Here is a 26,678-nt window from a genome sequence, read left to right on the forward strand (position 1 = left end):
CTAAACTACATGTATTTTTTTAACTTAAAAATTAGTGCCCCTCAGGGCACCTGGCTGGCCCAGTTGGATGCAACTAGTGCTCTCAGGGCCATGAGTTCGAGCCCCACGCTGGGTGTAGCGATTACTTAGAAAAACACACACACGCTTTATTATTTATTATTTAGTTATTATTTATATTTTAATTTTAATTTAATTTTTTAAAGATTTTATTTATGACAGAGAGAGAGTGAGAGAGGGAACACAAGCACGGGAGAGCTGGAGAGAGAGAAGCAGGCTCCCCACTGAGCAGGGAGCCCAATATGCTGGGATGGTGGGATCATGATGCTAAGATCATGACCCAAGCTGGGTCATGACCCAAGCCAAAGGCAGACGTTAACAACTGAGCTACCCAGGTACCCCAAAAAACCACTTTTTTTTTTAAAAGATCTTATTTGTTTATTTGACAGATCACAAATAGGCAGAGAGGCAGACGGGGGAGAAGGGGAACAAGGCTCCCTGCTGAGCAGAGAGCCCCATGCGGGACTTGATCCCAGGACCCTGAGATCATGACCTGAGCTGAAGGCAGAGGCTTAACCCACTGAACCACCTAGGCACCCTCCAAAAAAATACTTTAAAAATTAATTCCCCTCTCCCCTAAGTAGTGCAGAGAAGTATTACATTATTTTGGAGAAAGAGGAGAAAAAATTCTAAATTGCTCATAATCCTCGTACCAGAGCTGTCATCATTTTGATGCTTTTCTTGCCCATCATTTTGTTTATTTCTTGTTTGCATGTCTAGTGGTCTACTAAGTGTATGGTTTTGTGTATTTTTTGTTTAAATATTTAATTTTCTTGATTATTAGTGTATAATAATGTTCAACATCAGATCTTTGGTAAAAATCAGTAGCACTGGTCTGGAAGCCTACCTTCGGAGTTATCCACAGTTTTGGGGCATTTTGTCCTAGTTTTTCCTTCTGGTAGTATTTTTGTTTTGTTTACAAAATTAGTATTGTTCTATAACTTGCTTTTCGCCTGTGTACATGAACATTTCCTTCTGTTATTGAGAGTCTCAAACCTGATTTGGGAGGGGCTCCTGGCTGGCTCTTTGGGTTAAGTGTCCAACTCTTGGTCTCTGATCAGGTCTTGGTCTCAGGGTCATGAGTTCAATCCCTGCGTTAGGCTCCATGCTGGGCCATGAAGTGGAGCTCAGAATTCTTTTGTAAGCAGAGCCTACACATACGTGCGTGTGCGCACACACACGCTGCAGAGTCATCACTGGTATGATTAACATAATGTTTCTTTAGTTCACTTACATTTTTGGTCACGACTGTGGGGATGATATTTTTCAGATTGTGTTATGCCTTTTCGATTGTGGCACACTATTTGGAACGTGCATTTCTACAAACATAATCTACAATTACGATATTTCTTCCATTCATGTTGCTAATATTTGCCTCATTTGAACAAACTTTCCTGGCATGCCGAGTTTTAGAGAGGGGATGCTAAGAGCATTGATAGTCTTGGAAATGGTCCTAAAGGAAGTGAAATAAACCCCATTTCAGGTTTTGCCAGCTGCTCAGTGCCCCCCTTTTAGCAGATTTCCTGGGTAAAGCTGTTGAGCAATGTTTAACAGATATGTTACTTTTATATGCCCGCCCCTCTAGGCTCAGGCAAAACAGCGAGCTGGCAGAGCTGGGAGAACAGGCCCAGGGAAGTGTTACAGGCTGTACACCGAACGTGCCTACAGAGATGAAATGCTGACCACCAACGTGCCAGAAATCCAGAGGACCAACCTAGCAAGCACAGTGCTCTCACTCAAGGTAATCACTGTCCTGTTAGAATGGGCTGGTGGAACAGTCCAGTTCTGTGTCCATCGTAAATGAATGTCGGTTTGACCAACCTTGTTAAATACTTCAGTAATTTCGCAGAACCAGTCCCTTTGAATGGAATGCAAATGGCTGTGGTAACAGCCGCTCCACTGCCTTCTGAGGCTAAGTTGGCATGACTGCTGTGAGCATGCGTTTTTTTCTTACCATAATAACCAGCAGGATATTTGGTTATAAGAGATTTTAGTAGAGGAGCATTTTCTAAAAGGATATTAGAAAAATCTAATTGGTGCCAAACCATGGACAGGCACACTTCCTTCAACCCCGATCCAGTTCTCTTCTTTTAGAATGGAAGTGAAACTCCCAGTCTAAAAACTTCGTAAGGGAACTATCAGTACAGGTTTCACACTGACCCTCTGGGGGCTGGGTTTTCATTCTGACTCACTGCTCTTCCTTTGTCAGTCCCCAGTGAGGACCCTCATTCTCTTTTGGCAGGGGGAGCTGCATGAATAATTTCCCAGCTGATGGCATCCCCACCCCTGACACGGATGCTGCCCTGGGGCGCTGGCATTCTACTGGTGTGGAGTGCTCTGTTGTAATTTATTATTCATCTGCTGTAAGAGGGGCTAAAACAGAGCTTCAGACCAAAAAAACCCTGCTTCAGTCTCTGGAGTGAGAACAGAGAGGCATCTGTGGCTCAAACTTCAGCTCTGAGCTCTCTGTCCTTGGCAAATTTATCTTCTCAGCCCTCTGTTCTATATTCTCCTTTCCAGAAGTGGGCTATTAATAGTATCTGTTGTGAAAATAAATGAGATAATACAGGTAAAGGCCCTTGCCACAGTGCTTGCTGATTGCTAACATAATTTCTTGTAGTTATTCATACAATAAGCATTTATTGGACACCTGCTGTGTTTATGGTCACAATCACTTTAGGGGAAAGAAACAGAAGGCTTAGGTCCCACCACATCTTCCTTATACATACTTGGATAGTGCATCACTCTTCTGTTTCTTTGATTAATCAGATTAGCTAACAGACACATTGAAGGCCTGCTCTGCCTGGCACGCAGATTGCGCTGCGTTACTGTGGTTTTGTATCCATGAGTCTCACTGTCGTGAACTCTGTGAGGGCCGGGACCATATCTTAGTCATCTGCACAGCCCTGCCACCTGCCACAAGGCGCTTCCTTGATGCATAGCAGAAATTATGCAGGCAAGAGACAGGACAAGCTGGTGTGTTATCCTTTTTTAAAAATTTTGGTAAAATATGCAACATACTACCCTTATAACCTTTTTAAGATGCACAGTTCAGTGGCATTAAGTACTTTCCCTGGTATGCAGCCATCACCACCGCCCATTTCTGGAACTTTGTCATCATTCCAAACAGAAACTCTGTCCTCGTTAAAACGAACCATTTCTTCTCCTCTCCTCCAGCCCCTGGTGACCATTAGGAGCATTTTCTAAAAGGACCATTAGTCCACTTTCTGGTCTCTGTGAACTTAATTTCCATGTAAATGGAATCATGCAGTATTTGTCCTTTAGTGTCTGGCCTCTTTTGCTCTGCATCATGTTTTCATGGTTCATTGTGTCATAGCCTGTGTTAGAGTTTCCTTTTTAAGGGTGAGTAATACTCCTGGTGTACATACACTATGTTTTGTTTGTCCCTTCATCTGTATTCGGGTACAGATTCGGGTATCTGGATATTCGGGTGGCTTCTGCCTTCTGCCTGGTGTGAATAATGCTGCTATGAAAATGAGTGCAAAGGTATCTGCTTGTGTTCCTCCTCTTGGTTCTTTTGGGCATATCTAGAAGTGGAATTGCTGGATCATAGGGTGATCGTATGTTTAACTCACCGAGAAATCACCTGTTTACATTGCCACTGGCAACACAACAAGGGTCCCTGTTTCTCCACATCCTTGCCAACCCTCCTTAGTGTGGCCGTCCTAGTGGGTGTGAAGTGGCATCTTCTTGTGCTTTTTTATTTTAAAGATTTTATCTATTATTTGACAGAGACATAGCGAGAGAGGGAACACAAGCAGGGGGAGTGGGAGAGGGAGAAGCAGGCTTCCCGCTGAGCAGGGAGCCTGACGCGGGGCTCGATCCCAGGACCCTGGGATCCCGACCTGAGCCGAAGGCAGATGCTCACCGACTGAGCCACCCAGTCGCCCCTCCTTGTGCTTTTGATGTGCATTTCCCTAATTACCAGATCTGCTGAGCATATTTTCATGTGCTTTTTGGCCAACTTTATAACATACTCTTCGGAGAAATGTCTCTTCGAGTCATCTGCCCATTTTTATTTGTATTTACTTATTTTTTTAAATGTATTTATTTGTTTATTTAAGTAATCTCCACACCCAGCGTGGGGCTTGAACTCACCACCCTGAGATCAAGAGTCTCAAGCTCTTCTGACTGAGCCTGCCAGGCCCATATTTAAATTGTCATCTTTTTGGTGTTGAGTTGTATTTACATTTACCTGGAAGGAGCAGTTTTTCAAGTTTCCTGAGAAAGTAGATGCTTTCTACTAGTCTGAGTGTTTCGTGTGGCCCAGCCTTGGAGATGACTGCTAAGCTTACTGATGACTTCCTACCTGCAGCAGAAGAAACAGGAAAGAAGTGGACAAGGACTGTCCCTCCCCATTAACGCTGGCGGGGCTGACCCTCTTGTCACACCCTTTCTTCCTTTCTCTTCTAGGCCATGGGCATCAATGACCTGCTGTCCTTTGACTTCATGGATGCGCCTCCAATGGAAACCTTGATCACAGCCATGGAGCAGCTGTATACGCTGGGGGCCTTGGACGACGAGGGCCTGCTCACTCGCCTGGGCCGCAGGGTAGGAGCCAGACTGAACTTAACGGTGCTTTTGGGGAGAGCAGCCAGCCTTCTGGACGCCATGTTCTGTGCAAAATCAAACTCTGAGGCCATGGGTCAACTTTGAGTAGAATTCTAGATGCCTGTTTTTAAACTGGATTTTCCCCTATCACTTAAAATCTTTCTGTTTTTTTTTAAGATTTTATTTATTTGACAGAGAGATCACAAGTAGGCAGAGAGGCAGGCAGAGAGAGAGAGGGAAGCAGGCTTCCTGCTGAGCAGAGAGCCCAACGCGGGGCTCGATCCCAGGACCCTAGGATCATGACCTGAGCCGAAGGCAGAGGCTTAACCTGCTGAGCCACCCAGGTGCCCCTAAAATATTTCTTTACAGTAAAAGAAATTCCATCCATAGTCAGTTTTACTTCAGGATACATGATTAAGTCTAGGCTTAATTTTGAAAGATGTCTGCAAAGTTCCCATCTATCCCAACAAGAGTTATGTTCTCGGTCACATGCATTTCGTTGAGGTTTATTTGGGAAATTTGAAAACAACATTCTTCCTGATAGAGACCGGCAGCTCACATCATCATGCCCAGGTAAAGGTCCTGTGGTCTGTTGCCCACTGGGCTCTGTCAGGGTCTGCCACTGGCCAGCACAGGTCGGTCTTCTGCTTAGCAGCAGCTGTAGTCTCCGCTTCTCCCTCTAGATGGCAGAATTCCCTCTGGAGCCAATGCTGTGCAAAATGCTGATCATGTCCGTGCATCTGGGCTGCAGCGAGGAGATGCTGACCATCGTGTCCATGCTGTCGGTGCAGAACGTCTTCTACAGGCCCAAGGTAGGGAGTTCAGACTCACGTTCAGGTACAGGGTGTGGTGACGTTGGGTTACATCGGCCTGTTGCCACCGTAGTGCTTGATATGGACACTTGACGAGGCTGGGTAGGGCTCTGCAATTGCCAAGTGCTCATGTAGTGCTGTTGGACGGAAACTGATCCTCCGTCCCACTTCTTGGCAGGATAAACAAGCCCTCGCTGACCAGAAGAAAGCCAAGTTCCACCAGACCGAAGGGGACCACCTTACCCTGCTGGCTGTGTACAACTCCTGGAAGAACAACAAGTTCTCCAACCCGTGGTGCTATGAGAACTTCATCCAGGCTCGCTCTCTGCGCCGGGCCCAGGATATTCGCAAGCAGATGTTAGGCATAATGGACAGGTGACGTCTGGGGACTTGCCCCATGTGTGTGTGGACTGTCCTGTCTGTTTGTCTCTCTGTGCACCTGAGAGGTTACAGGCTTCTCACATATGCCTTTTCCTCCAGCTTTTCCATCTTTGTTGTACCCCTCCACAGGCAAGGGTGCAGCTGAGAATCACTTCAGAAAGTTCCTAAGAAGCTTACTTCTCAGTAATTGAAAAATGCTTTGTTTGTAAGCATGTGGAACATTGTAGATTGAATCAAGTAGAATATCTGGCTCTTCCTGCATCCATCTTGCCCACTGTAGAGCTGCCCCTTTGGTGCACTTAGGGCTGGAAGAGGGGAGCCGCAGACTCTGGGGACCCACGGTGGGTGGGGGGTGTTCGACCCCTTCATGCCAGAAGATAGAACCTCTGACCGCAGAGTAGTCTCGCGTCTTTATCCTCTCTTGATCTCTTCTCCTGCTAGACACAAGCTGGATGTGGTCTCCTGTGGCAAGTCCACGGTGCGAGTGCAAAAGGCCATCTGCAGTGGATTCTTCCGGAACGCTGCCAAGAAAGACCCACAGGAGGGCTACCGGACACTGATCGACCAGCAGGTGGTCTATATCCACCCTTCCAGCGCTCTCTTCAACAGACAGCCCGAGTGGTAGGTGGGCAGGACCCGGGTCTGGGGGGCAGTCGTGGGCAGAAAGGACCTGCAGCTCTCTTGGCACTGTGCATTTGGCTCTTCACCCAGCCCGGCACTACCTTCTCTAGCATCGCTTCCGTTTCTAAAGCGGCGGAAGCCAGAGGTGGACACAGTGTCCGGCGCATTTGAGAAATAAAGTCATAGGAGTGAGAACCAAAGAGGACCTTAGAGATTGTCTAATGGGGCGGTTTAAGCAAGTTTTTTAAAGTAGCACTTAAAAATTGGACTCTTAACCACCCTAATATCAAACTACGATAAAACCATGGATTGCCGTGCTAGGAGGGGTTAGAGATGCAGAGCCTTGCTGCTCGGCCTTCCCTGGCCCTGTAGCCGTCCCCGGGACTCTGCCTCGGGGCCCCAGGATTCTGTGGAGACAGCCAGAAAAACCACCCTGCCCTCCCACAGAGCAGGAAACCCAGGTCCAGAGAAGGGGTGTGCTTGGCTTCATGTCACTTACCTAGTTAGAGCCAGGACTAGAACACCTCCCGACAGCTTTCTTACAGTGAGAGGCGTGCAGCTCCTCAGTATTGGAGCGTGGCTGTCATCCTCCCGAGGGGCCCCTCAGGGGAGGTAAGGGGGTAAAAGGTAAGCTCAGCTGAGGCCCGCCGGGGACCCACGGGGACTGTGGAGCGGGGCCTGTGTGGGAGGCTGCAGCCTTCTCTCTGTGCCCACTCAGGGTGGTGTACCACGAGCTGGTGCTGACCACAAAGGAGTACATGCGTGAGGTCACCACTATCGACCCCAGGTGGCTTGTGGAGTTTGCTCCAGCCTTCTTCAAGGTCTCTGACCCGACCAAGCTGAGCAAGCAGAAGAAGCAGCAGCGTCTTGAGCCCTTGTACAACCGCTATGAGGAGCCCAACGCGTGGAGAATATCCCGGGCCTTCCGCCGGCGATGAGAGGCGAGACTGGTTCGTCTGCTTGGCCTACAGCAGTGGCCCAGGGCTTGGACTCACGTTACGGAGGAAAGGCTGGTTCTGAGGATACAGCCATCCAGTGACCGAATGTCTTCCCTGGGCCTTTTCTAAACTTGACTCTTACTTCTTCCCTGGTGGTAAAATAGGAACAGGGATTTCCGCCTGGTTTGACCAGAGCCTCCAGCCCCTTCCACCTTGAGGCACTGTGGCCAGCGGGGGCTCACTGCTGGCATGGGAGCACAGGGCATCATCTCCACGAAGTGGGCAACTCCTGTCACTCCGGGATGGGAAAGGGAGTCGCGAGCACCTGACTCCCAGACGCAGTGAGGGCCTGATGCCCTAGCTGGGACTCTGGAGGAGGGAGCCACGAAGCTCACTTGTCGGTGTTGCCTCCATTTTCTGCCCCTGTCCAGCCCTTGTACTTTGGCTTAACCTCCTAGAAATATTTATTTTCTTAAGAAAACAAATGGTTTTCTGTGGGTGTTTCTTCTGGCTGGAAGATGAGGATATTGGCCTGGGCTCAGGGTGGGGAGATGGGTGACTTTGGTGTCCATGGTAAAGAGTCCTCTGTAACCAGAGCTCTGGGCCTCTTTGGGCTGGGAGGTGACGCATCGCCCAGGCCTGTATTCGACACCCGCGTGAGCCCGGCTCTGCCACCTGGCCCCAGGATTAACCACATCCCCTGCCCCGGTCTGGGTGCCCGGGTGGTCACAGCTGCAGTGCGCTGGATATGGAACGTGTCCTTTCTCTTTTTGAAACATGCAGGTGACGTCACACATTTGATTTTATTTTGTTTTAATTTTTTTCCCCTGGGGTCCTCCATGGGCTTTAACAAAGGGTTTTTCTGGTCAAAGCCTCTCGTCCCCTTCCACAAACAAAACCCACAGAACCCCTCTCAGAGCCAGTTTGTGCTGCTGTTGTTGAGTGGGTTTCTCGTAGCATTTAGTTGGGGAATGGCCACCTCCCAGTGTCCCCCTCATGGTGCCTGAGGAAGCTCTCAACTGGGAAGAATATCAGACAGATGCTGCCAGGCTGGGTGGTGGAGCTTCTGGAAAGCAGGTCTAGGTGTGGAGCTGGTAGAGAAGCCCCTGGGGGACTGGGCCTGCGCTGCCTCTCCCATCCCTATTTTAGTAAGTTCTGAAATGATGTGAATACTAGAACTGCTGAGTTGTATACCAGGTGCTGAGACTCTTAAGACATTCTAGGATGTGCAAGAATGTAGGCTTTGGGCAGCAAACTGACCACCCTGAAGACAGTTCAGAGAGGAACACAGGCCAGGGCGTCTGCTGGCGGAGGTCCCTGCCCAGTCCTTGAGCTGTTTCTGTTCTGAAAGCTCCTCAGGAAGCCCCGGGCCAGTCGGTATCGGTGGGGCAGGGCAGGGGGAGGGGGGGTGGGTGGAATATGTTTGTGTTTACCTTTAAGGCCTTATGGGGAGACACAGGAAGGGGCCTGCAGAGGAAGCCACGCGTGAAGCAGGGGCTGGGCACCCAGCTCCCTAATCCCCACTGAGTGACCAGCCCCAGAGGCATTGGCACGGAGATCTTTACGGCCCTGGGGGGCGTGTGGGGAGGTTTGGGATTTAAGCTGAGGTTGAGAAGGACATGTTTAAAAGGCCAAGGCAAGAGACAGCAGGGCTAGTCATCTTCTGTGGGCTAGGTGAGCAAAAAGGACCCTAGCTCTTGTGGGTGTTCCTTGAACATCTACTCTGAGAGCTACGGTTATTTCTCTGCTCTGTCGGTATGGCTCGGGGTCTGACCTTCAGACTGTCCGAAAACAACATGGAAGCAGCGTTGTTGGGCCTGCTCGCAGGGAGAAAGGGGCCAGATTGGGAAGGACTTGACGGCTGCTCCCACACAATGGGGCCCTTGTTTCTCTTCTTTGAAACAATATTTCCCCAAGATTGAGTGACAGGCCAGGAGAGGTTGTGGGTCTCCTACAGGGAGCTGGAATCTTCTAGGCCATTCACCCCACCCCTGCAGGAGCCCCACCCCTGCAGGGTTCCCTGTCCCTGTGCATGTGCCGAGTGTGTGCTTGTGTATGTGGGTGACGATCCCAGTGCTGCTCGTGTAAACTCAACTCCTCAGTCCAGGGTTCACCTTCATCCAGTCCAGAGCTTGCCTGCCTCCTCTTGAGTAGTGGCCCTCCAAGTTGAGGGATTTGAACAAAGAGCTGTGAGGAGTGGCGTGTTAATAAACAATTCCGGAGGGTAGAGGTCACAGGTCTCAGGGGGTGGATATCACTCCTCACCCAAATCTTGGTCACTCCTTTACGCATACTCAGGACCTCAGGGTTTCCACCAACATCTACAGCTTCCCACCCAGATGGTCTGGCTTTAATGTGGAATTAAATTATGTATTTTTAAGAAAACATGTATATTTTTTAAAAATTATATTTTAAATGTCCTGTTCCTTGCTCTGAATTATAAAAGTTAAGTTGATGTTTTCAGTTTCTAGGAAAACAATAATGTTGCTTTTCATTTGTGGGTAGTGGTTGACAGGCATCCGTTCCTTTGAGGGCTCAGGGGCTGGGGACCCAAGCTGCTCCAGCCTTAATGAGGGCTGAGCCTGTGCAGGCTCAGCAGGGCAGCAGTTCTGGTTTAACTGGAGAGTGGATTTTCACCAGAGCCTGAATCTAGAACCTTCCATTCTGTCCCTCACACCTGCACTGCTACCCCTTGTCAGGTCTCCTCCCTCCTTAGGTGTTACCACTTTCTCAGCTTTGCCTTTCCCACCTAAGCATAGAGAACAGCCCCAGCGTTCTGGTCTCCCCTAAATCTGGGGAAGGAGCCGGTGTTTTCTATTCCCCTCTCCCTGAAGACCCAGTGTCCTTCACCTTCACTGACCAGAACACAGGGCTCTTCCTGCACCCTCTTGCCCCAGGGGCCTTTTTTCTCTCCCCATTTTCCAGATCCTCTCCATATAAACTCTTGTCCCCAGCTTTAGCAAAAACAAACCTGGAGCCACAGCAGGAGGGCGGACACACAGCTGGGGTATAGACACACATAGTGTGGTCATGGGAAGAGCATCATGGAAACCACAGGACAAACTCTGCCCAAGGAAGCCCCAGGAGGGCCTCCAAGCTAGCCCTGTCTGGGCCCTGGCTGGCTGGGACAGCCAGTGGCCTGGGGGCCCCAGGCCAGATTATAAAGTACCCACCAAACATTACTTCCAGATCCTGACACAATAATCCTGGAGTGGGGATAGAACAGGGGAAAGAACAGGTATCACTGAGTCCATTTTTCAGAGGAAAAGTCAGAGATCGACTGTCTTTTTCCAAATCCATCTGGGAAGCTAAGCATCGAGGCCAGGCCCCAGACTCTGGTCATCTGCCCCAAGGCCAAGGCTCTTTCCAACCCCAGTTCCTTCCTTCTCCCACGGCAGCAAAGAAGACAAGGGACTACTAACAGGAGAAGCAGGGGCCTTTATTGGGGTCTGGCAGATGTGATGGAGGTTGGAGGTGGAGGTGGAATCCCAGGCCTGGGCCTAGGAAAAGGCAGAGAAGAGGCAAAGGGCCCTAGGAGCAGGAACCCAGCCCTCCCTGCCTCCACTCTGCAGCCCCTCCCCCACCCCAGGTTCCTTACTCCAGCCTCCCCCTGCCTCTGGGAACACAGAGCACCAAGAATGGACAAGCAGGACCCTCCAGGGCCACAGCTTGGAGTGGGATGCAGGATCCAGGGTTCTGTCTGCCTCTTCTGCCCACAGGGGGAGATCTGGGGAGCTCAATGCACCCCTCTCCACCAGGACAAAGTGGGAACGCTCCTTCTCTGTCCCCAGAACAGACCAAACTTTTGTTCCCTGTGGGGGGGGGGGGCGGGGAGGAGGAGTGTGGCTTGGGCCTCTAAGCAGGACCTGGAAAGAGGCTGAAGGTGACACCCCCAGAGGAGCTTCTAGAGCCCACCTTGACACTTGCAGTGTTCTCCATTTTTCCTTCCCATCAACTCTGGTGAGCAGCTCAGAGTCTGGGCAGGGGCGACCAATGGACCAGTGGGGATCTGCTCCAAAGACATCTGTGGGTTTCAGAGTGAGGGTTTCCCCAACACCAAATTCATCTATATGTACACAGGGCAGCACCCACCGGCGGCAGGGCTAGTAAGAGTAGCCACCCTTGGGGCCAAAGGGCTGGGTAGGGCCAGCTAGCTCTGGGAGGTAGGCAGGGCTCTCGTCCAAGTGGGACAAAGGGACTGTGTCCTCCTCACTGACCGGCCGGTCAAACTCGGCCTTGAGGGCTGGACGCTGATTGTCCGGGAAGGCCAGAGAGAAGAGGGCCTCAGGCTCGCACACAAACTTGTACACGTAGCGCTCGCCGGCCACCTGGTGGAAGAGAGGGGCTGGGTGGATCTAGCGCTCCCTCCAGGTGGGCTAGGGACGCAGCCCAGCGTGTTTCTCTCCCGTGCTGGTCCCTTTCAGAGGCCAGCTCCCCACACACTTCCTGTTCTCCAAACTTCAGGCTTTTCAGTTTCTATGTGGCACTTTTCTGGGAGAGGGAAATCTTGTCTGCAATTTCTCCTTCCCTCTGGTTCATTATCTGCTCCCATACACCTGTTGAGAAGTGCTCCCCTGCCCCCACCATCTTCCCACAGCTGCTGCCCCAACCCCTCCCATTCCTGGGCCCTTGGCCCCCCACCTTCTGCATGATGCCTTTCTCGTAGTAGTAGCGGAGCGAGCGGCTCAATTTGTCGTAATTCATGGCCGGCCGGTTCTTCTGGATGCCCCAGAGCCTGGCAACCTGAACAAAGGACAGAGTTCTGGAATGGGGGTGCTAGCTCAGCACACAAAAAATGGTGGGGGGCAGGTCAGAAAGAGCACCTGAGATTCTCTGTACAAAATGGTAAGCTGGTCCTACAGGCTATGCAGCAGCCCGCAGACCCAGGTCTGACGAGAATTCAGCTCAGGTAAACTAACTGATGGGGAGGCATCTGCTATGTTCCCACGTCCCAGCATCTCCAAGGCCCCAAAGACACGAGGAGGAGAGGCACGGACTCTGACAGGCCCACCTCCTCAGGCTCTATGAGTTTGAACTCCATCCCCCGGCCGGTCCACGCAATGAAGTGGGCGTTCGTCGGGTCGTCCAGCAGGGCCACCAGGAACTGCCACAGCTGCAAGGCCCCCCGGCGCTGGTAGGGCGGTCCCTCTCGGAACGCGCCCACCCCTTCCTGCTTGATGTCTCCTGGGGACACCGGAAGCAGGACCCGTCAGGTTTGTGCCTTCTTGTCCCCAAAGCAACCCCTTCTCCTCTCCCCAGGGGTAATGGGATTCCTGGGTTGGGGGGGTGGAGCGAGGTGGGGACACAGAGGGCACAGCGAAGACCCTGACCCTCTCACGAACAGTCACTTCTCTGACCTTCAAATTTCTCAGGGACAACGCAGACATCATCTGGGAAGGGTCGCAGAGGTTTCTCATAGCCATAACCTTGGGGAGGAATTGGGGGTCATTCAGATCTAGAGGGGATTCACCGCTAAGCCCCCAGCGCCCGGAGGGACTCCTGGCCAGAGGACCCTCCCCGACAGGACTCCCCCCTCCAACGTGGGGGGCTTGGCAGAGAGGAGGGGGCTGCCTTACCCATGGTCCCATCACCTGGAGAGTGCCCAGAAAAACCCTCTGTGTGAAGGTACATGGACGCACACCCCGGGACATCTGGGAGGGGAGGAAAGGGAGGGTGATGTTACAGGTGGCTGCAGGGGGAGGGAGGTGGCAATCCTGCCCACATTCAAGAACTTCTTCCTGCCAGCCTGCATTCCGGTTCTTTCCCCGGCTGCCTGCCAATCACCAAATCCCAAGGCAAGTTCACCCAGAGGGAGCGCAAGGCTTGAACCTCTCAGCTTGAAGTCTGGGCCAGAGGGCATGGGTGGCAGCAGCTGGGCCCGGCAAAGCTGTTTCACAAGGCCCAGGATTCCAGGCAACAGCTGTTTCCTGTGAGTTCAGGGGGAGGAGGGAGGGGAGGGATGAACCTCCGGGGAAAGGGTTCAGTGTCCATGCCTAAGACTCCCTTGGAATGGGCTAACCTCCGGTCAGCAGGTCAGGTTCCTAGCCCCCGAGAGGGAGGGGGAGAGAGAAAAAGTGTAACAGTGAGTGAGTGAGTGTGTGTGTGTGTGTGTGTGTGTAGAAAGGGAGGAAACGGAGGAGGATGGGGGCTGGGGGAAGACCCGTAGGGAGAGAGGTGGGAGGGAGAGCGAGAGCACACCAGAACGTATCTGTGTCTGGGGACGAGGCGGTGGGCACCGGGCCGTGTTTTTTCAGGTCTGACAGCAAAGCCCATTTGCTCTCTTTCCCTTCCATTCCTTAGGATTGAAATAGCCCTACTCCACCTGGAGGAGGCGGGTTGTGTGAAGCCACCCGTTCACGTTCCAGCCCGTTCTCCCCCTACCCCCTCCACTCCCACCTATGAATGAGATGGTGAAACCCGACACCTCCGGGAGGAGGCGGGAGGGTGGGCTCATTCATGCCTCCATTTTGTGAATGGAATTCCTGACTCCATTGAGAGGAAGCCGAAGGGGGAGGGGCAGGAGTTCAAGGGCATGTAACAAGATCTCCTCCGGTCTACATCCTTTGAAGGTCAGCAGCAAGAGCATTTCCCTCCTCCTTCCTCCACCTCACTGCCAGGCGCGGCTCAGCGTCTGCCCCACGTTGGAGGACAGGCACACCCTTGTGGTTCTCACTTGGGCAGCCTGGGGGTTTGTGGTTCATCCCCTTGCCCCTAAAAGATGGCACTTTAGGAAATGGGAAATCCAAAAGCTCTAGGCTGCCCTGAGCCTACTTTAATCTCGGTATTTCTTTTTCTCACACAAGCTTGCTGATAAACTCAAATTTGGGGATGGTGACAATGTAACAGAAGCCAAGGTTTTCCGGGTCTCTCCTAAATGCGAATGGCCCTCCCTCGGCAACAGAGGCTTTACATTCTTGCTGGCCAAGATTCTGGCTGAGTGCCCCTCACTCTTGTCAACAGTCAGGTGGAACTAGAGTTTGAAGCAGCCCTACTTCGTACCCCGCTCCACCAGCCTGGAGGCTGGGACAGAGCGTGGAAACCACTCAGTAATCCGGCGTTCCCGCTGGGAACTAGGAGCCTGGCTCCTTTCAAGTTCCTGTTTCTCTTCATTCAAATCCGTTTATACATATATTAAGATTTTATTTGTTTGTCAGAGAGAGAGAGAACACAAGCAGGGGGAGCCCGATGCGGGGCTCGATGCCAAGATTCTGGGATCATGACCTGAGCTGAAGGCAGATGCTTAACCAACTGAGCCACCCAGGCGCCCCCAGATTCCTTAATATGTGTGGGCTTCTGTGGGGACTGAGGCCAGTGACCCGTCCTATTCACCTTTGTGTCCTGCAGCTCCACACAACTCGTGGTCCCGCCCAGCACTTGGGTCTCAGTAGGTAACCCCCGTGACCCCTTGCCGAGAGAGAAAAGACGAGATGCCTCAACTTTCCTATTAAACCACAAGCCTCCCGAGGGCAAGGAGCTGCATGCCCTTATCTTTCCTCTGAGTAGAAGTTTGCTGACTGAAAAATGACAATTCTTTGGAATCTATGACAAAAATGGAGTGGCTGGGCGGGTTGGATGTAGGAAGCGGTATCCGGGTGGGAAGGTAAAAAACTCATAGGGAGACCTCCTGGGTTTAATGGAACCGATGCCGCCCTCCCCAGCAATCCCAGCAAAACTCCTCCAGCCCCCTTCCCCAGGAGCATCTCTTACCTGAGTCGTAGGCGAAGTCCGTCTGCTCCTGTTTGATCACCACCCCCGCCCCTGGGTACCTGTGCCCATTGACTCCACCCTGGCCCACCGAGGGCTGGCCCGCCTGTTCGTACAGGGGGTCGAGGTATTCCTGCTTGAAGCTCTGGGGAGGATAGGGCGGGCAGGGCTCCGACAGCTGGTGTGGGTAGGGGGCTGGGAGGGGTTCCCGGCTCCCTCCCTGGGAGGAGGTGAAGGAGTGGCAAATATCCAAGGGCTGCTGGAAGACAGAGCTGGATGTGGTTGGAAGGAGAAGGAAGAGAAGATTAACTTAAGCTGTCCCTGTGTCCCCCACTCCCCCCCCCCACCGCCCCACACCAGGTCTCTTAGGGGCCGCTGGAGAACACTCAGGGACTGAGGAAGAACCGGTGAGACCTGGGCCCACAGATCTGTAGGTCTCCTCGTCTCCTTACCTCTGCTCCCCGAGGTACCCATGGCCAGGGTGGGGCTGGGAGGTGCCAGAGGATCTCAGGAAATTCCGTGGTTCTGCCCGGGGGAAGGGCTGCAGGGGCGACTGTCCGGGCGCACCGGGGGCGGGGGACTTGATGGCGATTTGTCTAGGGGGGTCATAGGCACTGGAGTTGAGGGGGAGACAGGGGTGAGGGGGCAGAGAAGCTGGGCGAGCATCTTTGAACGCTTTATCCCCAGAGGAGGAGCAGAGGGTGCTGGGAAAGGAATGGCCTGAGTGACGGGACGCCAAGTGAACTCTTCCTCCCTTTTCCTAAATCCTGAAAATGGGTGTAATCTTGAGAATGCCTCTCCGCAGCCAGAGCAAGCAGGCTGGGCCGGCCGATGGCTTCCTCCAGTGGAAAGGCTTTGCCCAGGGCCTTAACACACATCCCTTGAACCCCCGGGAGCCCTGCCGTCACCCTCCCAACCACTCAGAGGAAATCCTGAGCCTGTGCGGCTCCCTTACAGGGGCTCAGAAATCCTTTTGTTGTCTTGTCTAACTTGCATCCCACTGTTGCCCAACTGCTCCCTCCTCTCCCCTCCCCCTCCCCTGGGACGGTCTGGGGCTCACCTGGAATAAAGGCACTGCTCGCCATGGTGGTAGGGGAGTGGCAGCTTCCTGCCGCAGGACAGGGCCGGCTCTGTGCGGGGACTCTGGGGCTCCTTCTTGATCCTGGTGGTCGGGCTGTGGAAAGCTACTGTGGGAGGGGGAGGAGGCAGAGCGAGGCCAGAGTGGGTCACAGAGGAGGCAAGGGGGAGCTCCTGACACCTTCTGCTTTTTGGCACCTTCTGCTCTTTGCGGACCAGCCGGGTGATTCCCTGGGGCTCCATTTTCAGAGACTCTCGGTCAGACACTTTTAAGGGCAGTTAAGCTATTTACAGTATGTCTGGTTTTATACGTCGGGCTAATGTCCAATCCTAACCGAAGAGACCGTCTAAAATTCAACACTTAATGCAACCCCAAACCCCCAAAAACACCTTTGGAGGCGTGAGCACCTCCAACCTAGGGCCTGTGGTTTTCCTGCATGCCCTGGAAAATTCCAAGGGAGAGACATGTTTTCTTCTTTGGTGCTATAAAGGATCTTTCTTTCTCTGGCGCAGTTTGGATATGAGCCCGCTTGCATGTCAGCTGACTACCACTAAGCACATGCTCCTAATTATCTGTGAAGAACATTGGTCTTTCCTGTGGCCCTTTGCTGGGTCCGAAAACTCCAGCCACTGGACTGAGCGGCGGAGCTGGTTCCGAGCGAGCGTTGAGGTCCTGTCCTACTGCGCTGAGTCCAACGCCAGTGATGGACTGTTCGGTTATGGGCTGTTTCCCATTATTTGTGCCCTATTTCATTTCAACGACGAAGACACTTGAGAACGGGGTGTGTGACATTAAAGCGGGGTTTCTCAACAGTGCACTGAGGACCTTTGGGACAGATAATTTTTCTTGTGTGGGGGGGCTGTCCTGAGCATTACAGGGTGTTTGCAGCATCTCTCGTCTCTACCCCCTAAAAGCCTGTAGCACCCCACCCTCAGTCGCGACCACCAAAAATGTCTACAGACGGTTCCACACGTCTCCTGCGGGGCAAAATTGCTCCCCCACTCCCAAGTTGCACAAAAGTAACTTAAAAGGGCCTGCTCAACTGGTCCAAACTCCTCATTTCAGAAATCAGGAAATGGGGGGGCGAAGGGAGGAAATGTCCACGCGGAGGGCACACAGCGAGGACAGTGCAAACCCTGATTTGAACCAAGGTCTCCAGTTCCCAGTTACTGCCTTGGTCTCGGCATCCAAATCCAAGAATGGGGAGCCCTGTTCTTCCCCCTTTTCTTTAGGAGAGAACAAGTTGATCTTTTGTGATTCTCTATCCCTGTGACTCATTTCCTGCCCTCCCCCACTCCCTAGTCCCTCAATCCAGGGCCCTCCACTCACAGTTTTCTGAATGGAAATCAGGAACAAACTGCTCATCACTGTCGGGTACCTGGGCTGCAGAGAGAGGTCAGAGATGAGTCTGGGTGGGCCACTCCCCCACAGCAGCCCCCCAGAGACACCATTAAGGCAGCCCTGCAGATTAGCACTGGCCCAAGGGGAAAACAGCCTTCCTAGGACTGAAAGCAACCCCATCCCAGGTCCTAGTGCCCTCCATGTCTGGGCTCCACTAAGACCCTGGAGGCAACGCTGTAGTTCCCAGAACCTGTCTGAGCAGATTCCAGAGTCTTTTCCTAGATGCTTTGTCTTTATTCCCTCCATTTTTTGGAAGTGAAGGCAGCCCTGCCCCTCGGAGTTCACAAAGCTCCCACTCTCAGCTCTCAGCAGTCACATCTGGGATACGTAGGCATTACACTGACATCCTGTGAAACCTAGAACAACCTGCCAGAGATTCTGAATCAGGCTGGGCCCAGGAATCGGTGTTTTATACAACCTCCTGGGTGAACTCTGGAAGTGGAGAACTTGGGAAAGAAGATGGGATGGAGAAAAGGGGGTGGCTCAGGAGAGGCGAAGAGGAGGACAGTGGGAGAGGAAAGTGGCTGGGGACATGGGCAGGTCACCATGCCTCATGTCTTCAGCGCTTAGCTAGGAGAGAGGGCAAGGTCAGAGAAACATTCCCAGGGTGCCAGCATGGGCAGAGCTGGGTTTGGGGGTGAGGCAGCCATAGGACCTTCGGGCTTTGATTTCCAGTTCTCACCCTGCTTCTCCAACTCCTTCGGGTGGGCATACAGCTGAGTACCACTCCTGACCTCAGAATCTTTGGCCCCTCTCTCCAGAATAGATCAAAGCAGAAAGGGGAAGGGTAGACACCAAAAAGGACTTCCTGAGAGTCTAGGAAGAGAGTGGCTTGAAGGTGGGGGTGGAAGACAAGAACACTCTTAGAGCGGACAGTGAGGGAGAAACTAGGGGCTAAAACAACCAGACTTGAGAAAGGCCGGTAAGGATGAAGGACACAAGGACGCAAGCTCTACCCAAACATACCCCAGCCTCTACGGCTTCCCCATCAGCAGAGGCTCCAGTTTCTTCCCGGGGTTTCGGCCAGAGCCTCTGTTGGAACTCCTTCCTTCCCTGCTCACCTCCTACAGCAGGTGGTTCTCCACACAGCTTTCTGCAAGGAGTCCACTCCCTCCTCTCCTTGCTTAAACCTCGAACCCCAACCTCTTCCTTTTGGTCAGCCCCTGAGGCCCCGCATTGTCTGACCAGGTTACCTCTCCCACCTGCCTCTCCGGAGCTCTTAATTCCTCCTCCCCAGACCTTTGTCTGCCTGGGTTGTTTCCCCCCCCCGCCCCCCCCCCCCCGACCACTGAAGTCTTAGCTCACTTTGTCACTTCCTCAGACAACTCTGACCACCCGCACCAAAGTGGTCCCCCTCGGGGGCTATCTTTGCCCTAGCATGTACCGCACCGCTACCTGGATGCCTCTTGCTAACTCAATTATGCATCTTCTTCTTCTTTTTTTAAAAAAAGATTTTATTTATTTATTTGACAGAGAGACAGCAAGAGAAGGAATATAAGCAGGGGGAGTAGGAGAGGGAGAAGCAGGTGTCCCAGGACCCTGGGATCATGACCTGAGCCGAAGGCAGAGGTTTAATGACCAAGCCACCCAGGCGCCCCTATTTACACATCTTCTTGTTTATTTTCGCCAGTAAGCATCTTCTTCATTTACTTACATTTATGTGTTTCTTGTCTACCTTCTCTGCATAAAAGTTAAGCTCCCTGAGGGCCGGGGCTTTATCTGTCTTGATGATTCCCCAGCACAGGCAAACAGGTTCTGGCTAAGAATAGACCCTCAGCTGCTTTATTTGTTGGCTACGTGAATAAACATACAATGACCACAATGACCCCATCCTTAGGCTGGTGGGTGTCCTCTCTGCAGACCTGGGAGCCGGAGTGGAAGGGATCCTAACCAACCAGCTCTCCCCTCGCCCTGGGGGCTTCCCTGTCCCCCCACACCCTCCCCCCCTCACGGTAATTGTAGGGGCAGGTCCTCCCTCAAGAGAAATCACATCTCACAAGAGACACTTTGGGCTGTGATCAGTCACTTGGCAGGAACTCTTCCCCACCTTGCTTTGACTATCAGAAGGGCTGAGAGCTTTAAAATACACATTTAGTATACACATTTAGTATAGTAGACTTCTTGACAGAGGGATGGGATTGAGGGGTTTAAGAATCAGAAGCCACCAGCAGCTAAAGAAGAACTCATGAAAAATCAGCAGAAAGCTATTCTAAAGCGATGGAATGAATGAGCAGGACACGAAGTCCCTGGGCAAAAACAGGGAGCATGTTTTCTGTTCAGGAGCACAGCTGAGGCACAAAGGCAACCATCCCCAAATGGACCCAAATCCAGAATCCCCAAGATACTGTTAAAAATACACATTCCTGGGGTGCCTGGCTGGCTCAGACCATAGGTACAGCATATGTGACTCTTGATCTCGGGGTGATGAGTTCGAGCATCAAAGTTACTTAAAAAGAACGCAGGCGGGACGCCTGGGTGGCTCAGTGGGTTAAGCCTCTGCCTTCAGCTCAGGTCATGACCCCAGGGTCCTGGGATGGAGCCCCGCATGGGCTCTCTGCACAGCGGGGAGCCTGCTTCCTCCTCTCTCTCTGCCTGCCTCTCTGCCTACTTGTGATCTCTCTCTCTCTGTGTCAAATAAACAAATAAAATCTTAAAAAAAAAAAAAGAACACAGGCTTTCCCAGTCCCCACCCCTGCAGAGCCTCAGTCCATAAGCATGGGTTGGGCTTCAGGCCGAGGTATTCTTAACAAATATCCCCAGTGGCCCTTCATAATAGGCAGGTTTGGGAAACACTAGATAAGGGGTGGGGGGGGACACTCTCAGGGGCACAAGGGCCAAGCTCATCCCTGATGTGCCCTCTGGTCCAGCCACAGGAAATACCCCTAAAGCTGGCAGGATGAACAACATTTCTATCCCTGCTACCTAGACAAGGAGGGTCCCGAGGGCAGGGGAGGTGGAGAACATGGGGGAGGCTGACGCATTCTGGGCCCCCTTTGGGGCTTCATTAACTGCCGGTTTCCACTGAGGTAATGGGCTGGGGGCATCTCCTGCTGGCGTCACAGGCCAGTCATAAGCCAGTTCACGTGATGCTACAGAGCCCTAGGGGTCATCTTGCCTTTCCTCCCACCTCAGGCCTGAAGGTCTGACCAGAACCCCCACCCCCCAGCGGTCCCAGGGGAGGCTACCCCCAGCACACAGACCGTACCCCATAAGAGGCGCCATCTTCTTCCCAGGGCCAGGAGAAGGCAGTCAAGACAAAAACGGGCTGTGGTGTGAATCCCAGTCTCTGCTCGGCCCCTCCCCAGAATACTGGCTTCTCAAACCAAAGGGACAGGGTAGGGCCTGGCTCAGAGACTGCCAACAAGCACAGGAACAGTGACACTGAGCCCCGAGTTCCTGGAGAGCAGGAGAATTTCTAATTACCAGGTTCCATCTTAAGAACATGCCACTCTACTTATTTGTGGACTTGGCTCAATTTTGGCTGCCAAGCTTGTGTGCCAGGGGCTGCCCCCCAACTCCATCCGGGCGTGAAGGTGGAGTTTATCTGCCTGGGGACATGGTACGGGATGAAGGAGGAGATGAGAAAAGTGCCACGCCAGCATCGTGCCAGAGAGGAATTTTAGGGAAAGTCCCTCCAACAGGGGGTGGTCAGTAGAAAAGAAGGGGCTTGGGAGCCTCCCAGGCTGGGCTCCGAGAGAACGGGGAGGTTAAAGCTGCCCAGTAGTTAAGCCCCCACCCCCCAGGTTGGCCATCTACCTACACCATCTGTGCCCCATCACCTTCTCCCCTTCCTGGGGTCCAATCCCAGGGTGAAGGGGCCTCTTCAGGAGTTCCAGTGGAGGCGGGGGGAGACATTCTCTGGAGTTTCTGCTCCATTGTGTCACCACTAGCCTTGTCTCTCACCCTAACCCTGCCCCACCCCGGCAGCCTCTTGTACTGGAAGGAACCAGTTCTCTATCTATGGAGGGACATTTGTCCCCAAGAGCCTTCTGGAAGGGGAGGAGACAGAAAGATGTAGAAGGAGGCATTGTAGCTAGGAGAAACTGGGGGAGGGGATTAACCCCATCTCGTCCCACAGACACACCGAGGCCCCAGCATGCATACACCCAGATTCACACACACTCTACTTCCTTTTTACTACACGGCAGCACACGGGTAAAACGTATCCTCCATGCACAACCTTCACACACTGGCTTTCTTTCTGGACTTGCAAATGTGATGGTTAGGAGGGGAACCAAAGGGCAAAGGGACTGAAGACCTTAGAGGAATATTTGAGAGCAGTAAACCTTCTGAAAAGGGGAACACAGACCCACCCCTTTAAGAATCCCGTAAAACCTATGGACCTTCTCTTCCTAGAAAAATTCACATTTCTTTGTGTATGGTGCACCCCTAACAATTTTGCACACGATATCGGAGGGCGTAAGGACCCCTGCAACACACCAAGAGGTTCTGTGAATCCAGACTCTCCATTATAGACCCCAGCCTCATACAAAGGACATACGTGGCCCAGACTCAATGTTCCTTGCTACCAAATACACCCAAATCATTGTCCCTGAGAGCTCCTGAGGGCTCCCTACAAGCCCAGAAAGAAACCTTTGATCAGAAGCAGCACATTTTTGACCCTAACCAGACACAGCCTGAGCCCAGCCTGCCTGAGCCCAGGTCTCCCTACAGCAGACCGATTCTTTCTGTAGTAACTCAACAGATCCCAGGCACCCGAAACAGACACCCCCCCCGCCCCCGCCACACACACACTATCTAGAAAAACCTCAAATCCAAAGATGTCTAAGCTGTCTCTACAGAGCACCACTTACACCCCTAAATAAGCCCAGACATCAGACCGACCCACAACCCCATCCTTACACACCTAACCTGGCATCCCCCAAATTCTTCACAGCCCCACCCACACTACAAGGACCCACTGCTTCTCTCCAAATTGGGCCTTAAAAAAAAAAAAAATCAAACTTGCGGTGGGGAGGTTGGGTTCCAGCCCCCATTCCTCCTGATGTACCCCACCACTGGCAAGTTTCCAAAGAAGCTAGTCCCCTCCCTACCACCGCAAAGCTCCCTCTGGGCTGTTAGGGTCACTGACCTGGTGGGAAGAGGCAGGAGAGGAGGCTGGGGTGCTGCTGGGATGGTGCAGGGGGACAGGGCCCCGGCAGCTGCATCTGTCTCCGCAGAGAGAATGAGAAGGAGCGAGTGGGCTCAGCATCCCCCTCTCAGGCCTGGCCATCCATCGCCAGCTGGGAACCTGAGCTGCTCCCTCAGAAGGAAGGAGAGGGAACCAAGGAGATCCCCACCCCCACCTCCCCACCCACTGGATTTAAATGTACAGGGACTCCCAGCACACACTCGTCCTTACACTGACACATGCGGATAGACAACCGTACTGTCTCTAGACCCCCACCGCCTAGGGGTGGGGCTTCCAAGGTTGAGAGAGCATTTTTTCCTCCCCTTCCCATTCCAGACCCAGGCACAAATGGACCAGCTGCTGCCAAAATGCCAACCTCTGAGCCTACCCCCTACATCACAGCCCTGGGAGCTGCCCGCTGAGGGAAGCAGAGGGACCCTCCGCTGACAGAAAAAAAGGCTGGCGAGCCAGACAGAAATCGGGCATTGGGAAAGGAAGTCTTGGAGAGACCGTGGAAACTGACACCCCTGCGTTCTTCAGCTCTAGCCCAGCTCCGGAACCTCGGGAGGAGGATGGGCAGACTGGGCATATGTTCTGCCCGTAACTCAGAGCTGGGCACACAGGGCTTACAGAGTCTGGGAAGATGTGATCGTTCCCTCCCCAGGAACCCCAGATCCCTCCAGCACCCATACAGTCCTTCGGTCAGGGATTCCACAAAGTGTTTGCTATATGCTAAATAGCCCTTTTTGCTAATACACATATTTTTGGGGATACCACGGTAGTCAAGACAGACAGTCTCACTCAAAGGATCCAGTCGGGGTCTTTCCCTTCTACCTCAAGCTTTTAAAGATGGTTCCAGAGGAGCTGGGCATGAGCTTAAAAAAAATCACCTAAGATACCCAGGTGAAGGGATGGGGAAATTCTAAAGAAAAGCCCTTAGTAAGGGGTTCCTAGTGTGTGGTTTCTTGGTTTTCAGAGTGTTAAAATAAAGGGACCTTAAGATGGGGGTATTAACCCTTCCCTCTCAGACTGTCTAAACACCATAAGCCTTCTACCTACCACCTACCAGCGACACCCTGAGGCCCCACCAAAACGCACTGAGAGATCCAACCAGAAGACCCTGGGAACACAGCTCCCAACCCAGAGGAGGCCCAGCTCCTGACCCCACACCAGCCGGCTGGAAGTTAACCCACCAGCAAACACCCTAGCCAAAGTAGGGGGAATTTGCCTGGGGCAGAAGTATTCCGGGAGAGAAGGGGGAGGGAGGATCGATTGCCATCAGAATTACAATCAGGGCTATTTGGGGGAGAAGCCCTGGGCCCTCTCTGCCCAAGTGCTGCAAAAAATAATTATTTAAACTTCTGTTGTGTTTTTGGCTCAGAAGGAAATTGTTTAGCACTGGGGGTTGGGAAGAAGAGAAACCAAAGGGGTGAAAATCAATGTTTTGGCAACTCCTGAAGACAGGTTACAAATTAATTGCTCTTTCTCTGCATCCTCCAGTCCCTTATCCCGCCCCCCCCCCAACACACAAACACAACACACACCTCCGCCAGGAGGCTGCTGCCAAACAAACTTTGCAAATGAAAATTTCAACCAGGAAAACGGGCCTGGGGCCAAGTTCCATTCAAATAAGCAAATACCCCACACAATGGTCTGATTCATCCCCAGGCCTAGTTACACAAGCCTGGCTCAGGGCAGAGAAAATAAATACCAATATAAGTGTCCACACTGGGCGCTGGGGAGAGCTAGGAGTAAGGGGACTGGGTGGGGGGTGTCTTTGGAGAGTTCCTTGAGGCTGGGAGAGAGGAGAAGTGGATTAGGTTGGAATATCAGGAGTAGAGAGCATCCCCCACCCCAATAATAGAAAAGGTCACAAAACTACTCACCTTCAGCGAGCCACGTCTCTTGGAAGTGACTGAGATCCTGGAAGAGATCTGCGGAGTGAATAATGGAATTGGAGGTGAGGTGGAGGCGACGGTAAGACCCAGGGAGCCCTAACGATCCGGGCGGTGACCCCCCCGCCCCCCGCCTTGGTTTTAGGGGCTCAAGAATGATCAGAGTCCCTTGGAGGGGAGTCTTTTGGAGAACAGGGAGGCGGCTCCAAGATCGGCCCTCGGGGTGTGGGAGGTGAGGAGGGTCACAGTTTGTCTCTCCGGCTCTTTACCTTCGGAGTCGGGGGGCGGCAGGGAGCCCGGGTCCATGAGCTTCCCCTGCGGGACCATCAGCGCTTCGTGCAAGCTCCCATTTCCGGGCGATTTCTGAGGGGAAGGGGAGGAATGCCCCCGAGTCACCCTGAGGCCGCTGGGTCTGGGGTCCCGGGGTGACACAGGGGCGGGGCTGTGCTGGACCCCGTGGGGGCAGCGGGGAAGGGGCCGTGGGGCGGGGTGCAGGGCGGGGGCGAGCGTGGAGGCCGGCGCGCCGCTCACGCTGCAGAAGGTGTAGGGCACTTGCTGGTCCAAGTATCCGCCTTTCATCCTCCGCTCCATCCGGCCGCTCCCTCCGGCCGCACTGCCTGGGCCCCGCGCGGGGGCAGAGACCTGCGGGGGGGGGGCGGGCTGCGTTCGCACACCGTCCAGGGAAGGCAGCGGGGTGGGGGTGGGTAAGGAGGGCAGCAGGGAGGGGCAGTCCCGAGGCTCTGGGTCCGACAGCAAAACTTCTCCGACTCACTCAGGCGATGAGGAGGTTTCCGCCTGCTGAGCTGAGCGCCGCCACCACTCCCCTCCCGCCAAAGGAGGTCCCACCTGCTCCTGGGAGCCGGGCTCGCCGTTTCGGCTGCTTTCTGCAGCCCTGCTCTGCCCAAGCTCGGTTACATAAGACGTGTGTGTGTGTGTGTGTGTGCGTGTGTGTGCGGTCGTGCGCGGAGGAGCGGGCGAGGCGCGCACCGTTCGCACGCCCACAACTCCCGCGCCCCCTCCAACCCGGACTCCCAGCGCCTCCCACCCCCCCCCTCCGCCCTAGGATCTGCGGAGGCGGCGGTTAGAGAGTGCAGAGTGTGTTGGAGGCGAGGCGAGGAGTCACAGAGGCTCTCCCTCCCTCCCCCTCCTGCGCCTCACCTGAGGCCGGGGCGTCGGAGCTGGAGCCGCCGGGGGTCGCGAGCTTGCCCCGGGGCCGCACCGAGGGCCGCGGGGCTAGGCCGGAGCGAGGCGGCCCCGGCCCCGGGTCCCCCGCGCACCCGCTTGTTTTCCGGGCGCCGCCGACAGTTGTGAGCCCGGGGGAGCCGTTGATTGGTGCATTTCCTTCGCCTCAGCCTCGGCTCTCTTACCCCCCCGCCCCAACCCCTTTCCCTTTGTTTCATTGACTTTTCTGAATGAAACCCCAGGGCCGGGCACGCCCGCCAATCCGGAGACTCGCCCGGCCGAGCTGTGGGGGGCGGAGTTTCCCAGACGCGGGGGCCAATCAGAACATAGGGGCTGGCTCCCGGCTTCATTCACGGCTCGGGCTCCCATTCATAAAAAAATAAACTCCTCAGCGGCCGGAGTTCATTCATAAAGAGCTGAGAGAAAAGGAGCGAAGCTGAGAACCCGACGGCTTCATGGCGGGGCTCCGCGGTGTCCCTGGGTGTGAGGCTCGGCGAGCTCCTCGGGCTGACCCGACTGGCGCCTGCACACGTCTCTGCATCTGCGTGTACGTGGGAGTGTGAACATGTCTGTGTGTGCGCCCTGCGGGGAGGCGAGCGGACTTGTGCCCAGAGGAACAATAATAACTAGCATTTATGAAGCGCTCCGCTTCCACGTGCTCATTTCATTCCCATAACCTGGCGAAGTGATTCTATTGTTTCCATTTTACAGAGATTGAGAATGAAAGCTTAGTAAGGGGTGGTGACTTGGCTGCCGTTACTCAGGCAGCTGGGGTTTACAGCCCCCAATCTCCCACCTTCTCCTGTGCAGCCCTTTGAGGCCACAGTTAAATGAATTAAGGCTTTGTGACAACAACTGGTACACAGTAGGCCCTCAATAGATGTAAGTTAGCACAGAATCCAGGCT

At 53.4% G+C, this 26,678-nt stretch overlaps 2 protein-coding genes across 4 annotated transcripts in view; one reads left to right on the forward strand and one right to left on the reverse strand.

The window, feature by feature from the left end:
* Positions 1-8,181, forward strand: part of DHX8 (DEAH-box helicase 8) — a 32,209-nt gene extending 24,028 nt beyond the window's left edge. Inside the window, exons 18-23 of the mRNA XM_080825453.1 lie at positions 1,643-1,798; positions 4,492-4,629; positions 5,313-5,441; positions 5,620-5,816; positions 6,264-6,443; positions 7,162-8,181. Coding sequence (XP_080681579.1) covers positions 1,643-1,798; positions 4,492-4,629; positions 5,313-5,441; positions 5,620-5,816; positions 6,264-6,443; positions 7,162-7,381 — 1,020 coding nt within the window. The 3' untranslated portion in view covers positions 7,382-8,181. The remainder of the gene's footprint in view (positions 1-1,642; positions 1,799-4,491; positions 4,630-5,312; positions 5,442-5,619; positions 5,817-6,263; positions 6,444-7,161) is intronic.
* Positions 8,182-10,800: 2,619 nt separating this feature from the next.
* On the reverse strand, positions 10,801-25,518 carry ETV4 (ETS variant transcription factor 4). Of its 3 annotated transcripts, none has more exons than XM_080825456.1 (13): positions 25,363-25,518; positions 25,122-25,232; positions 24,860-24,953; positions 24,582-24,629; positions 17,493-17,546; positions 16,146-16,272; positions 15,538-15,681; positions 15,089-15,357; positions 12,958-13,032; positions 12,739-12,807; positions 12,393-12,565; positions 12,023-12,124; positions 10,801-11,709 (listed from the first exon to the last, which is right to left on the reverse strand). In XM_080825456.1, exons 2-13 carry the CDS (start codon positions 25,179-25,181, stop codon positions 11,485-11,487), a joined length of 1,440 nt encoding a protein of 479 aa, XP_080681582.1. In that variant the 5' UTR covers positions 25,182-25,232; positions 25,363-25,518; the 3' UTR covers positions 10,801-11,484. The 3 variants fall into 3 exon arrangements, with proteins under 3 accessions (XP_080681582.1, XP_080681580.1, XP_080681581.1); XM_080825454.1 differs by having other exon boundaries at positions 15,538-15,699; positions 25,363-25,489; XM_080825455.1 differs by having other exon boundaries at positions 25,122-25,387.
* Positions 25,519-26,678: the final 1,160 nt, after the last annotated feature.

Source organism: Martes martes, assembly GCF_963455335.1.
Source record: "Martes martes genome assembly, chromosome: 16".
Classification (NCBI taxonomy): Eukaryota; Metazoa; Chordata; class Mammalia; order Carnivora; family Mustelidae; genus Martes; species Martes martes.